Source organism: Artemia sp. Qi Xiang Cuo, chromosome 2, assembly GCF_049724085.1.
Source record: "Artemia sp. Qi Xiang Cuo chromosome 2, ASM4972408v1, whole genome shotgun sequence".
Taxonomy (NCBI): Eukaryota; Metazoa; Arthropoda; class Branchiopoda; order Anostraca; family Artemiidae; genus Artemia; species Artemia sp. Qi Xiang Cuo.
Genome location: NC_142795.1, coordinates 30,037,366 through 30,053,480, shown reverse-complemented (window position 1 = coordinate 30,053,480; position 16,115 = coordinate 30,037,366). Strand labels below are relative to the sequence as shown.

General features: G+C 36.4%; 1 protein-coding gene across 1 annotated transcript in view; it reads left to right on the top strand.

Annotated features, from left to right (window-relative positions):
* Positions 1–14,571, top strand: part of cnk (connector enhancer of ksr) — a 122,894-nt gene extending 108,323 nt beyond the window's left edge. The window contains exons 16-18 of the mRNA XM_089100439.1: positions 9,833–9,968; positions 11,732–11,921; positions 14,307–14,571. Coding sequence (XP_088956565.1) covers positions 9,833–9,968; positions 11,732–11,921; positions 14,307–14,470 — 490 coding nt within the window. The 3' untranslated portion in view covers positions 14,471–14,571. The remainder of the gene's footprint in view (positions 1–9,832; positions 9,969–11,731; positions 11,922–14,306) is intronic.
* The last annotated feature ends 1,544 nt before the right edge of the window (positions 14,572–16,115 follow it).

Genomic DNA, 16,115 nt, shown 5'->3' with positions numbered 1-16,115 from the left:
AGCGACATTAAAACTTAAAACGAACAGAAATTATTCCGTATATGAAAAGGGTTGTCCCCTCCTCAACGCATCGCTCTTTACGGTAAAGTTTTGTATTGTTTTAAAATATAGAGCTATTAGAAAGAGTCAAACTTTACCGTAAAGTGCGAGGCGCTGAGGAGGGGACAGCCCCCTTCATATATGGAATATTTTCTGTTCGTTTTAAGTTTTGATGTCGCTCCTTACTTTCAGTTAAAAAAAACTTATGTTTTTTATTTAATTTAAGCAAAATATATACTAAACCTATTGCCGGAGGTTTGCCCTTACATATTCCAGAGTCTAAATGTTGCCTGAGACTGAATGCTGCTTGACAGATGAATTACTAGTAAAATTATGTATTGGGTTATTTTCAACTAAAAGGAAGTGATGCGTCTACGTGTCATGCACCGTAGTCTGTGATGTAATATCATTGTAATGCTTAGGCTGAAGGTATTAATAACGGAATACTAATCGCTCATTTTATTATTAAAAATATGGGTGTCAATTATAGTAGTATATGCCCCTGTAGAACCGACTGACGCAGATAGTAGTATATTTTACTTACAGTTACGGTAGCAAATAGTCAGGGTCCCAGATAGAAATATGGTGTTTTTATTAGGATATTTTTACGCCCAGATGGGAAGAAATAGGGATAGATGGCATCCTAGCCTAGATAAATTTCGTATAGGAAAAGAAGACAGTAATGGCTACAGGCTGCTACAATTTTGTAGGCATAACAATCTAGTTATAACCAATACTTGTTATAACCAATACAGTTTATAACCAATACTTGTTATAACCAATACAGTATTTGGTCATAAAATGGCCCATAAGTTAACATAGTATTCATGTGATGGTAAGACAGCAAATTTTATTGATTATGTTATTGTAAACCGAGGACTGGCAAGATCAATACAATATACTAGGGTATATACAGGTTATTAATGGTATATAGGTATATAGCAGGGCCGTATCCAGGATTTTTGTTCGGGGGGGGGGGGGTTACCCTATTTTTTCCCGTGGACTTTGTCTAACATCCTCGATCAACATTACGTTAGCTCGAGATCGTTAGTCTGCCCCTTGCGAACGAGGACGCGTCCACTAGGCATACTTTCGTATCTATACGGTTTTTTTTTTTTTTTTTTTTTTTTTTTTTTTTTTTTTTAGTAACGCAAAAACAAAACAAGTATTTACATACAGTTAAATACTGCAAGCTATTTTTTTTGCGCAAAAAGAAGCCAAATAGTAGGCTAGAAGTAGTCTATATATTTTTTAGTTTGTTTTTTTTTTAGCTAAAAGTAAGGGCGAATATCTATAAAACGAAATCCAGGCGACGATTTTTCTTCCCTGCAAAAATGTCGATGACCTTGTCAGGGCAGATGTCAACGTCCCTATGCACTGCAAGGAGGGCTAAGCCACTCAATCGTTCTTCTCCTGTTGAATTTCTCAGCCAGGTTGTGAGCCTTCTGAGCGTTGAGAAACTTCAGAACATCGTCACCGTGTCTCGCCCTTAGCCGCAGTAGTGCTCGGAAGTTGGCATCATTGTGAGAAGGTTCTGGATCCGAGACTGAAATGGGGCCAGAATCGTTGGTACCACGAAGGGAAAGTTGTTGCCGCCCACAAAATATCATCGTCTCAACAATTGGTCACAACTTCTGGCGATTTTCTTGAACCTGTGCTTTCCTCGCCGCGTCTAGTTGGTGTACGATATTGTCCTGCCTTTTCTCCGAGACAGAAATGAAGTTTTCAGTCGATACGATGCAGTTTCTATGAAACTGTGCTTGTTGGTGAGCTGTGAAGCACTCTATCGCATCCTTCCAGTTCCTGAATAGTTTGGTGACTAGATTCCCCAGGAGCAGGTGGCATCCTTTGCCAGCTGTCTCTGACGAGAACAGAACGCAAAATCTTCAAAAAGCAGCGTCCTCAGACGGAGAGTAGGATAACCAACTGAAACGAGCGAGCCAAGTTAACTGAAACTTCAGCTTCCGTTTTTTGGATACTGGAAAAATGTAGGAGACATCTGGAGTCCAAGGGCTCTTCAGCAAACGAATTTTAGAATTGGAATTGCGACTGGATGATTTGTTGACAAAACGACCGATGTCATTTGCAAACAACGACAAAGACTGGGTTGATGCAAGTGCGTGTTTCATCGTGGTTGGTTCCAGTGTGCGTGATTCAGAAGCTTCAAGGATGGCTCCAGTGCCCTTCAGATCCACAGGTGTAGATGAATACTCCGCAGACGTCCCGCTAATGCCACTGTCAGAAACATCCCTGGTCCGCTTGGGCGCAAAAAACGACGCAATGTCACACTTCCTCTTCATGTTGAAAATCGCTCTTCTCTTAGCCAAGTCCGAAATTGAACTGAAATGAACTGACAATCTTGCACTCTCTTATACCATACCTCGAGCGCCCATTAATTCTAATTTACTATGCAAGGTCAGGTGAACATGGGGTTACCTAATTGCGTAAGCTGATCAGAGCGCATATTATTAACCCTAATTTACTATGCAAGGTCAGGTGAACATGGGGTTACCTAATTGCGTAAGCTGGTCAGAGCGCATATTATTAACCCTAATTTACTATGCAAGGTCAGGTGAGCATGGGGTTACCTACGGTTACCTAATTGTGTAAGCTGATCAGAACCGTTTACCCACAAAATGCAATAGGATTTAGTGTGGGAACATATTTTTTTTTTCTGGTAAGGTTTTGTCTTTACAGGTATTTTTTAGACTAATTTTCTACTCGGTCAAAAATTTTGGGGAGGGGGGGTTCAAACCGGGTATCCCCCCCCCTCCCTGGATACGGCCTTGGTATATAGGTTATTAATGTTAGAAGTAAAGATCACCATCTAGTAGTGTCTTGGGTTAATTTGAAGCAGAAATTTCGGAAGGTCAACTACCTCCCGGGAAATTTTAGTGTTGCTCGAATCCAGGATGAGAATTTACGAGAAACGTTCCAGGAACAGTTGAATACTAAACTCGACAGTTTAAAATTTGACAATGTAGAAGGTGGATGGGATAATTTTAGGAACATAATTTTTAAAGTTGCTGATTGTTTCTTAGGGAAGAAAGCTAGGAATATTAGTGAAAAAACTTTATGTTTAATTGAGAGAAGGGGCTTGTACAAGAATTATCTGAGTGATAGATCATCAAACAATTGAGAGGGAGGAGTCAATCCGGAGTTGCCGTAGTCAAAGAGTTCGAGGTAACGAACTGTAAATAAGGAGCGACCCGGCTCAATGGTAACCGAAACTCTAGAAAACGGAATTTTGATATCAATAGATACATCAAAAGAATCAAATTTTAATGCTGATTCCAAATATATAAGTTTCATCAAGTTTAGTCCTACCTATTAAAAGGTACGCGCCTGAGAAAATTTCGCTGAATTTCGAAAAAAGGGTGAAAGACCCCATAACAGTTATAGAAACTTAATAAAAATCACACCATCTTATTCAGCGTATCAGAGAACCATACTGTATAGGTTTCAACCTTATATCTGCAAAAATGTGGAAAATTGTTTGGCATTTTTTGACAGAAGAAAGATCACGGATGCGTGTTTATTTATTTTTTTTTTTTCATGGGTAATCATATCGACCCAATTGTCCTTAAATATCATAGGAGAACTCATTCGATCGTTAACTAGAAATTCTAGTGCCCTTTTAAAGTGATCAAAAAATAGAGGGCAACTAGGCCCTTTCCCACGCACATTTTTTTCCCAAACTCCCCTGATCAAAGTTTTGATATAACAACTTTGTTCAACATGCTCAACAGTAGTATAACTATGTCTTTTAGGGTGACTTAATCCCCCGAAGTCCCCGGGGGGAGGGCTAAAAGTTATGAACTTTACCCAATGTTGACATGTAGTATTGTTTATTGGGAAGTATACAGACGTTTTCAGGGGAATTTTTTCTGGTATTAGGGGGGGGGGGCGGGTCGGGGGTTATGTGGGAGGATCTTTCCATGAAGAAAGTTTTCATGGGGAAAGGGACATTGCTATGAAGGGGGCACCGGATTTTTCAGCATTATTTAAAAAAAAAATCAGAAATACATATAAAATAACAAGTTTTTCAACTGAAAGTAAGGAGCAACATCAAAACTTAAAACGACAGAAAACATTACGTATATGATTGGGTTCACCCCCGAGTCAATACCTCGCTTTTTAAGCCAAAGATTTTTTAGTACTTTCATAAGAGCTATTTATTCTAATTAACGGCGTTTGTGATTAAGGGGTCATTTTTAAAGAATTGGAACAAAATTCGAACTTTAGCTTAAAGAGCAAGGTATTGACTAGGGGGTGAACCCTCTAATATACGTATTAAAAATATATATGTATAGAGAAGTTCGTTACGTCAGTTAATTTGTAAGTTACGTATATTTATTACTAATAAAAACTTTCGTAAATAAAATTAAACAAGTTTCGAGAAAGCCGTTAACCAAATAAAAGTAAAATTAATATTCAAATTTTGTTTTAATTATTCATGTACGGTGAGTCAAAATCAAAACCTGCATTAACTCAAAAACGTTCAAAAATCGAATAAAAAAAACAACAAGTTTTTTAAACTGAAAGTAAGGAACGACGTTAAAACTTAAAACGAACTGAAATTATTCCGTATATGAAAGGGGCTGTCCCCTCCTCAACACCTCGTTCTTTACGCTAAAGTTTGACTTTCTCACAACTCTATTTTTTTTAAACAATGAAAAACCTTATTGTAATGAGCGAGGCGTTGAGGAGGGACAAAAAATATTGTACTGGCATGTTAATAAATTGAGAGGGAGGAGTCAATCCGGACTTGCCGTAGTCAAACAGTTCGTGGTAACGAACTGTAAGTAAGGAGCGACCCGGCTCAATAGTAACCAAAACTCTAAAAAACGGAATTTTGATACCAATAGATACATCAAAAGAATCAGATTTTAATGCTGATTTCAAATATATAAGTTTCATCAAGTTCAGTCTTACCCATCAAAAGTTACCTGATTAAATTTGGCTGATTTTAGAAAAAAGGGAGAAAGACCCCTTAAAAGATATAGAACCTTAATGAAAATCACACCATCATATTCAGCGTATCAGAGAACTCTACTGTAGAGGTTTCAAGCACCTATCTACAAAAATATGGTATTTTGCATTTTTGCCAGAAGAACGATCACGGATGCGTGTTCATTTGTTTTTTTGTTTTTTTCCCAGGGGTGATCGTATGGACCCATTGGTCGTAGAATATTGTGGGAGGGTTCATTGGAACGGAAATTAAAAGTTCTAGTGCCCTTTTCAAGTGACGAAAAAATGGAGGGAAACTAGGCCCCCTCCCACGCGCATTGGCTTAAAGAGCAAGGTATTGACTAGGGAGCGAACCCCCTAATATACGTATAAAAATATATGAATATAGAAGTTCGTTACGTAAGTTAATTCCTAAGTTACGTATGTTTATTACAAATAAAAACGTTCATAAATAAAATTAAACAACTTTCGAGAAAGCCATTTAACCAAATAAAAGTAAAATTAATATGAAAATTTTGTTGTAATTATTCATGTACGGTGAGCCAAAATCAAAACCTGCATTAATTCAAAAACGTTCAAAAATTAAATAAAAAAACAAGTTTTTTTAACTGAAAGTAAGGAACGACGTTAAAACTTAAAACGAAAAGAAATTATTCCGTATATGAAAGGGACTGTCTCCTCCTCATCGCCTCGCTCTTTACGCTAAAGTTTGACTTTCTCACAACTCTATTTTTTTTAAACAATGAAAAACTTTAGTGTAAAGAGCGAGGCGTTGAGGAGGGGACTGCCCCTTTTTCTTATACGGAATAATTTCTGTTCGTTTTAAGTTTTAACGTCGTTCCTTAGTTTCTGTTAAAAAAACTTGTTGTTTTTTATTTAATATGAAAACAAGACGAATGTAAAGAAAGTGGAGAAAGTATTCAAATATGAACTAAGGAGGTGTGAAGTGGAGGCCATGGATAAAATTGCCAGGGATCTGGAAGATGAAGCTAGACGGCATAGCAGTAAAATATTGTACTGACATGTTAATAAATTGAGAGGGAGGAGTCAATTCCGACTTACCGTAGTTAAAGATAGGAACGGGGCCACAATTTGTGACAAGGAAAGAGTTAAAGAGAGATTGGCAGAACATTTTTAGTATGTGCTAAACCGTGATGAAATTGCAGGAAAAGATATAGAGGAAAATGAAAAAGTTTGTGATACCTTGGATGTGAAGGAAGAATTGTTTTGTGAGGAAGAATTAGCGACAGTATTGAAAGGATTAAAAAATAATAAGGCCCCAGTTGCTGCTAGGGTAGTAAATGAGTTTCTTAAATATGGTGGCTCTGAGGTTAGAAATAAGTTATTGAAGATTATGAATATGATTTTTGAAAAGGGGAAGTACCTAACGATTTTAGGAAAACCCAATTAAACCACCGTATAAGAAAGACGACAGGAGTGAGTGTGTTAATTATCTAGGCATTAGCCTGATCTCTGTAGGTAGGCAAATTACTTAGTAATATGATACTTCTTAGACTGAGAGGTACTGTAGAAAAACTTATGAGAGAAAAACAGTGCGGTTTTAGGAAGAGTAGAGGATGGGTCGACCAAATTTTCATTCTTAGGCTAATAATTGAGAAGTGCCTGAGTTATCAAACACATTTGGTCTCAGTTTTAAAGATTACAAGCAAGTGTTCGATTCTGTTGATTGAAGAGCTTTAGCGAAGGACTTATTCTTGTATGGTTAGGAAATGAGGATAGCAGCTGCTTTCGTAGTAAATCAGGAGATAAGCAGGGTTGTGTTCTATCCTCTTTTATATGGATTATTTTGATGGACTTCGTCTTAAGGAGTACATGAAAGGCAATGGGAGAGGACGGAATCAAATAGGGGGGAAAAACTGTCCTGGACTTAGGTTATGCTGATGATTTAAGTATCCTAGATGAAAGTGTGAGCAAAATGAACGAAGTTTTAGAGGTTTTGCGAGTTCATGATGCTAGAATAGGTTTGAAAATTGATGTTGAGAAGATAAGGGAATAAGGGAAGATGAAAACGTGACGTTGGGTACAAAAGATTGATCAAGTGTACAGCTTTACTTACCTTGGTAGTATTATAAGCAAAGACGTTGGGAGCAGTGAAGATGTTAAAATTAGAATAGCCAAGGCTCACGGTTATTTTTCACAGTAAAAAAAATTAGGAAGAATAGAAAGATAAGTTTGCAAATCAAGATTAGAACAATGGAAACTACAGTGATGACAGTGCTCAAATATGGTTTTGAAGCGTTGGCGCTCCGAAAAACGACTGAAAATTTGCTAGATATTTTCCAGAGAAATTGTCTACGGACTGTTTTGGGTACCCGGATGACTGACTTTATATCAAATAGTTGGCTGTACAAAAAGTGTGGTACAATCCCGCTTTCTAGGGCTATAATGAGTGAAAGGTTGAGATGGCAAGGGCCATTCTGCGGGTAAAGGATGACAGATTGCCGAGGATTGTCCTTTTTGGCCAACCGTCTAGGGCTAAACGGAAAGCAGTTCGTCCATGGTTGGGGTAAGAGGATCTCGTAAAGAAAAGTTAAGGGAAATAGCAACTTCCTGGGAGTGTGTAAAGAGGAGGTTTTGAATAGATTAGGATGGAGGAGGACCGTGCGTAGCTGTGTTGGCCCATGTGGCTTGTTGCTGGGGTGAGCTGTTAGTAGTAATAGTATCAATAGTATACTACTTTATATGGTATAATGACCCTTGAATTCTTCACTTAGAACTGACCATGCAATTTAGAATAGTATTTTATTTGGTTTGGTTTCACAGGAAATGTTGCTTGCACATAATCAGTTTGTTTGTAAAGAATAAAAAGTGTGAGGTAAAAACAGAGAATTGAACTTAAATTAAAGGTCAAAGAGGTAAACCTGACTAAAAGTATTAACTCGAGAATTCGAGTGAATAGAAGAAGTATTCACTCGAGTGATCTTCTTCGATATTAGTATTCAATGTATAGATCATAGGAAGAAATATATTTCGTGAATCAATTATTCATGCTGGCAAGATGTGTGAAATTAAAGACAAAAATGCTAGGTCTTTAAAATTCATGCATTGTCCCATGTGTAAATATTTGAGAAGAAAATGGACTTACACAAAGGAAGGAAGACAAATATTCAAGAAGAGAAAAAAACCAAAGAGGTAGAAGATCTCTCGAGAGACAACGAGGGAAGGAAAAAAGAGAGAAATAAGTGGACATTAAGCTTTTAAGATGAAAGCCGTTAAAGGAAAGGGGGGGAGAGGTAGGATATTTTCACCATGAACTGGTCTATGATTGAAAAATATCAGCTCGTGATGCCGAAATCTACTCAAGCTTTTCAGTTGTGACTGAATGCCTTAAGCTTTCTGATATTATCTCTAAGCATAGAGTACAAAAGGGAAATATGTGTGTGAATTTAATTTTAAAAAGTGAGGCTGGAAAGATTAAGTATTTAGCCAACGCTAGTTTGCTGGAGGATAAGATAGAGATAGAGTGGCCGCATGAAATTAAGAAAATTTTAGATGAAGTAGGACATTCGTATTTTGGAATGAAGGTAAAGGATCGAATTCGGATACAATGGTTGATAAGGTAAAAGAAAGGTTACACGAGCAAGGAATACAGCAGTGGCTGGTTCAGAAGAAAGCCTCGGGATCCCTGAGTCTGTATAGTACGGTGTAGTGAAAGACACGTGGGGGGAAGAAGTTTATTTTACGTTGGGGTTGAAAGAGGAAGAAATAAAATGGATTTTGAATTTAAGGGGAGGGTCGATTGATGTTGGGGAAAGAGAGATGAAACTTAGGGGTCATAGTGTTTAACCAGTCTCTTGTCCGATGTGTGGGGAAGATGGTGAGGATATTTTTCATTTTTGGGGGAATTCTAAGGAATTGGCGGGTCTGAAAAATGAGTGTTTTTTGTTAGTGTTGACAGATAGAAGGTGAATGGAAGGGATTGTAGGATCACGAGTTAAAATGACATTAAGGAATTTGGCTAAGTATGTTGATGAAGGGCTGATGCATCGTGAAAGATGTATCTCTTTATAAATAATTTCGTGAAGATTCATATATAAGCAGGTTTTTCTTTTTAATTTATCTGTGTTTTTTTTTGTTCGTTTTGTTTTATTTATGTTCCGTTTTTTCCTATGGCCCGACGGTTTGTTTGGAAATAGATACATACATACACACTTTACAAAAAAAATTAATGAGAAAATAATGAATGACTTTAGGAGGCGCGTATGCAAAAATGCATTACGGTAAGAATTCAAAATGGCAAAAACTAAAACGAAAATAGGACGGTGATTTGTATGAAAATTGGAAAAAATACGGGGGGTGGGGGGGAGTCCGAGTCTATAGCCTAGCTCATTCACACATGCCGGAACCTTAGCCCACCACCTGACCTCAGACAAACTATGTGTTTTTTTTTTAAATTGATAGCTGACTAAACATAATTTTTGATTGTCTTATTGTAATATCGATTGTCCTTTTTATTTTGGCAGTGACCGTAGCATGAGGAACATCTTAAATTGAAACTGAATATGTTGATGAAATTGTGAATTTTGTATGATGTTTTTTTTTTTTTTTCAAAACCACTTTTTAATAGGTAATATTCTTTCAGTGTTTTCGTTTTGTTGTACTGAGAAGGAAAATAGTAGTAGGAATCTTATTTTACTTCAATATAGGCCCACGAGTGACATAAAAACGTATTTATTTATTATTATTCTTAATTTTTTTTTCCTTTTTTTTATTCATGTGTTCTAAATAGTGTTAAAATCTAAAGAATAAAAACTGTTTTCTTGATAAAGTTTTTATCCCTATAAAATAAATCTGATTTCAGGAGAGTGGCCCGAAACGATTCCTTTTTGAGTTGGAATAAAAGAAAAATCGGCGGTTCTCTTCCAATGGACGATGCAAACTCACCGAAAGAAGCAGCTACAGATGACAGTAGTATGCTATCCCCGCGGTCATGTAAAGTAAGTCTAAAACTCTTTTTTCTCTCTATTTTTATTTATCTTTTATTCAATCAGCTTTACATATTTGTTTATCTTGTACGGCTTTGTTTTTTTACATACCTACGCACTAGATCAGGGACGATCTAAGGATCTCTCAGAAGAGATTTGTGAAATTTTGTGTAAGTAAGAAAATATCCCTGGATTAGGGTCTAAAAGTGAAGATTTTTGAAGCGTCAGGACCCCTGCATCAAGGGAAGAAAATAGGAGATCCCCCCCCCTCTACGTCTTCTCTAACATGTAGACTGTGTGTGTTTGGTTATTTAAATAGCTGCGAAAGCTGAAGCTGTCGAAATGGTGTGCTTGAAATACCCTGTAGTTATCAGGTATAGAGTAGACTCGTTTTAGGTGTTAGAACACAGCCCTTTTAACTAAGAGTTCCATTATTAATCTATTTAAACTTGTTCGTATTTAGTTTTCACTTTTCTATCTTTAGATTGCAACTTACTATTAAAGAATTCGTGATAACGAACTGCAAGTAAGGAGTGACACCGCCCAGTTGTAACCAAAACTTAAAAAAACAATTTTGATAGCAGTTAATACGTTGATTCTGTTGGTTCTAGATATGTAAAATTTTACAGTCAAGCTTCTATTTACAACTGTAGGAATTTTTCTAAAATTAGTTTGTCAGCAATACAGTTGTCTACAATTTTTAGGAAGTAATATCTCATCTCCCTCCATTTTGACTAAGCATCAATAAGGATGCTGTGGGGTGACACCTCCCCTCTTATTCAAGAAAAGTGTTTTTGACATTTATTTTAATGCTCCGTTGGAATAAACTGATTTCCCTCATAATGCAGTAATGCATAAGTGTGTATCAGCTTTTATGATGGAGGGGCGATGGTTTGTTGTTTAGATGGGGGGGGGGGGGCGGATACCTTGCTTTGGGGAATCGTCGCCGAATCAGGGGGGGGGATTTCTTCTGGGAGCTTTGTTTTCAGCAATTTTAAATAGTAATATTTTTGAATTTTTAGTTATACACATGTGTGTCAATTTATTTAAACATATGTGTACAACGTATTGAAACATCAGAGAATCTCATTGTGGAGGTTTCAAGCTCTACAATTTTTTTTTCGAAAAGCAAGGTCATGGATTTATATTTTTTATTTTTCCAGGAGGGAAATGTCCGAGGGGAATTTTATCTTGGGTGGGGGGAGGGATGTTTCATGATGGAAAATCTTCCAGGGGAAATAATAATAGATGTTGATAAACAAAAATAATATAACTGAATGATAGAAAATTCCAACTTTCTTTTTCTGTTTGTTGTTAGTTTGGAAATTGAAATATGAGAAAATAATTCTGAGTAGGGCATCGATTGACTTGAGTTATGCGTTGTTCTGATTGGCTTAAGAATGTTATCCGATCTGACGATTCAGTGAAGAGCAAAATAGTTTACATGCTTTACAATTTACATACAGCCCATGGATACTATATAGAGCCATGTAACATACTCCGATTCTAATGCTTCTCATTTTTCTATTCCACAGCTTCTAGCTTCTATTTCCTCTTCCTCACAGCTTCTATTTCCAAAGTTATTGTTCAAGTGAAATTTTATTTTAATAAGATTTTTTTAATAGGATTCTCTGTTTCAGCTCAAAAGATCATCAAATAACTGCTCAGTTTTTCTTAGTATTTTACAACTATAACCAGTTTTTGGCATCCTTTGTCTATTGTTTTTAGCTCTAGTTTTTATTTAGCTTTCTCAGAATTTGTATTTTCCTTTAAAGCCAACAATGGGTATTTCTATGATTGGGAAGCAAAGAAGAACACCAACTGTAACCACAGCAGATGTATTTGTTTATAGTCCTCCCTCGACCCCGGGCTTCACTGCTATACATCCAGGAGCTATTGAAAGTACCAGTCGTACGCCAACAGTGCCATCTACACCTAATCCCGCTGTGAATCAGGCTGGATCTGGTATGTACATTGATAATAAACTTACTATAATTGGTACCAGCATACCCACTAATTCCGATTCATCTCTTTTTTAAGCCATCATCAGCCTTGGTGTAATAAATTCTGTCAAACTCAAAACGTGGGGGAGTATCCTCCTCAAAAGCATATTTTCTATCTGGAAATCAACTACGCTGAACAAAATAGCTATCTCAAAATTTTTATTGAATGTGTTTGGGGGAATGATGGACGTTATAGGGGGGCTATTAGCCCTCCAATCACTTTCGACTATTAAAAAGGGCATTAGCCCTTTGAATTTCCAATCGAATTAACTTTTTTTGAAGTTTCTACGACAACACCTTCTATAAAAACCTTATATGCCCCCAGGGCATAAGTTACAACCCTTGCTCTGAGGGTTGTTGTCATCCTCAAAGACCTAATGTCCAAAACTCTTAACTACGTTGAACAAAATGGCCATCTAAAAATTTTGGTTGGATGTGTTTGGGGTAAAGATGGTCGTGAGAGGGGTGTTAGTTGCCCTCCAATCACTTTCGACCATCATAAAGGGCACTAGCCCTTTGAACTTCCAATCGAATGAGCCCTTTTTCAAGTTTCTACGACAAAGCTTTCAATAAAAACCTTATATCTCCCCAGGGCATAACTTATAACCCTTGCCCTGAAGACTGTTGGGGGAGTGTCCTGCTCAAAGGTATAATTTCCTAAACTTTGAACTGCGTAGAACAAAATGGCTATCTAAAAATTTTTATTGGATGTGTTTGGGGAAATGGTGGGCGTTGAAGAGGTGTCAGTTGCCTTCCACTCACTTTTGACTATTAAAAAGGGCACTACCCATTTCAATCTCCAATCGAATGAGCCCTTTTTGAATTTTCTACGACAACGTGTGCTATAAAAACCTTATATGCCCCCAGGGCATAACTTACAACCCTTGTCCTGAGAGCTGTCAGGGGGTGGTCATCCTCAAAGACCTAATTTCCAGAACTTAAAACTACGTTGAATAAAATGTCTATCTCAAAATGTTGATTGGATGTGTTTGGTGAAAAGGGGGGCGTGAGAGGGGGGTTAGTTGCCCTCAAATCCCTTTTGACTCTTGAAGATGGCACTAGCCCTGTGAATTTTCAATCGAATGAGCCCTTTCTGAAGTTTCTAGAACAATGCTGTCTATAAAACCCTTATATGCCCCCAGGGCATAGCTTACAACCCTTGCCCTGAGGGTTGTGGGGGAGTGTCCTGCTCAAAAACATAATTTATATGTGGAAATCAACTACACTTAACAAAATGGTTGTCTCAAAATTTTAATTGGATGTATTTTTGGGAAATGGTGGGCGTGGAAGGGGTGTTAGTCGCCTTCCAATCAGTTTCGACTATTAAAAAGGGCACAAGCCACTCCAATTTCCAATTGAATGAGCCCTTTTCGAAGTTTCTACGACAAATTCTTTGATACGGAGTGCCCTGCTCTAAAGGAAAAAAAAATGATAAAACTACATTGCGCCAACATCGTTCTTATGTGCCCCCAGGGCATAACTTAAAACCCTTGCACTAAGGGTTGTGGGGGAGTGACCTCCTCAAAAACATTTTTTCCATCTGGAAATCACCTACGCTGAACAAAATGGCTATCTCAAAATTTTGATTGGATGTGTTTGAGGGAATTATGGGCGTGGGGGGGGGCTAGTTGCCCTCCAATCACTTTCGACTGTTAAAATTAAGTTTCTACAGCAACTCCTTCGATACGTATATATATATATATATATATATATATATATATATATATATATATATATATATATATATATATATATATATATATATATATATATATATATATATATATATATATATATATATATATATATATATATATATATATATATATATATATATATATATATATATATATTTTTTTTATTTTTATATATATATATATATATATATATATATATATATATATATATATATGTTACCGTGAATGTCTAAAATCGGTCAATGTCCGAATTACCTTTTTCTCCTTGGATTAAGTCAGTGTTGCCATTTAACTTTTTCAGTTTTATGTAAGGTTTGACGGTGACAGGTTAAGTTAGGTTTTTTAACCCGTTTCTGAGATTTATAAGCTAATTTAACCTAACCCAACTTTAACTTTTATCAACAAAGCTAGCATAAGACTGAGAAAGATGATTCACAAAGCTAATAGAACCAAAGGAGAGAAAAGGGAATTTTGGACATTCACCGGTGAATGTTGACATTAACCAGATTTTGGAAATTCATAGTAACATATATGATAAAATATGTATTTATTTATCTAGTTTATATATTAAAAATGTAAAGGAATTAGAATCTTTCTGGCAGGTCCCATATTCTGTCATTACTTATTTTAAATTTGGTTTTTTCTTTCAGATGGGAATGCTAAGCAGGAGAAATGCCAAAGATCTAGCTTGGAATATCCGCCTGTATTTGAGCCATGCACTTATTCCTTACAGAGAAAAATGCCTCCAAGGCCAGCTCCTCGTACTAAATTTTTCAACTCGGATTATTATGACTCCAAATCAAGTGATGCTTAACATAATTATGCGTGAAATTATTGTATAATACTCTGAATACTTTGTGCTTTTAAACTTCGCATTTTTTAGCATTTTTATTAAAACCACGTTACAATTGGCAATTTTTTGCTGTAGTCAATAAACGCGTTTGATTTGATCTAAAATGCTGTGGGCTTCAAGTGGCTTCCAGTGTTTTTCAGCCTTTTGTCACCACTATAAGATTTTTGCGTCAAAAGATCTACGATCGTCCCCGTTATTGAGGTTTACGCAAGTATCTTTTATACTCACTGTTGTCGGTCGCTAATTAGAATGCCTTGATGTCTCGCATCATCGTTTTCATTAACATCTAAATCATATTTCGTATTCGCCTAAAAATCCATTCACAATTATATTTAGCTGTAGCCTCGCCTGGGCTAACTACAACAGCCACCAAAGCTCTACTTATTTGAATTTTGGGTTTTGAATTTAGTAAACCAGCTAGAGCTTCATCATCAATTAGCATCATCCTTAGCTTAAAAAAACAAATTGTATAGGAATTTAACCATGTGGGTCTATCTTTGTTATCCAGAGGTAGCCGGTCATATAAGTACATTGTAGATGTGTCTGGTATTAGCTAAATCTCATTGTGAATTTGCGAGAAGCTAGCTACCTTACCGTCACCGGGTTTATTTCTTATTTGCGTCAAAAATTGTGTTTTTGCGCTGATACACTTTTAGAACTAAGAATACCCGTTTAATGTTTAGTTTTTCTTCATCTTTGCATCCTTTATTTCTCTTTTATTTTATCTCTATCGTTGGTCTTCTATTGGAGTCCATAAAGCAAACATCAAAGTGAATTTTAAAAGAAGGTAAATACTGGTTTTTGTTTATCTGGCCAGAGAATTCCTTGTGAATCATCCCTTTCAAAGCCTAAGTTCAATGCCTTTGAACTTGTGCCATTACAAACAAGCTGTACTTTTATGAAAAAAAGTGTTTGAAATGTTCAATCCAACCCATACTATGGATATCGGAAAAATAAAGTAAAAGTAGAATTGACATTATATAGAATTGGCATTATCCGACAGACAATAAATAATCTTCAATCTAAATGACCACTACATCAGCACAAGTATGATTAAGCAAAATTTGGCTATTTTTCACCATAATTTCAAACAAAGAAATCAAATTTTGTCTCCAAAATTATCCAATTTTCAGCCCTGCTACAATACCGTTTGGCACTTTTAACAAAGTGAACTTGGCAAAAATTTAGCAGTCGAACTCGAGTTTATAAATAGAATGGATTAAAATTAGCCCTATCTGGAAACGCCCAATTTTTATTTAATCAATGTTTAAAGTCAGAACAGATGACATAATAAGCGCAGGCTAGCAAAGGTGTCAGGTGAGAATTATCCAGGGGGAGGGGGGCGGGTGAGAGGCAAGCCTGCAGAATTTAATTCAGAAATGTGAAACTAGTTTTGCTAGAAAATCGTCTCATTTATTTTGAAGATAACGCATTTAGGCAATATAACTTATTTTAGTTTCTCAAGGACCCAGATAGGATAATACATCTCACCCTCCCCCCTCCTCGAGGTTTGAATTTACTTAAATATAAACCAGGAAATCATCCGAAATGAGACTTCTTTAGTGATAGAAAGTGAACAAATTCTAATGTGTCCCAATGAATAGAT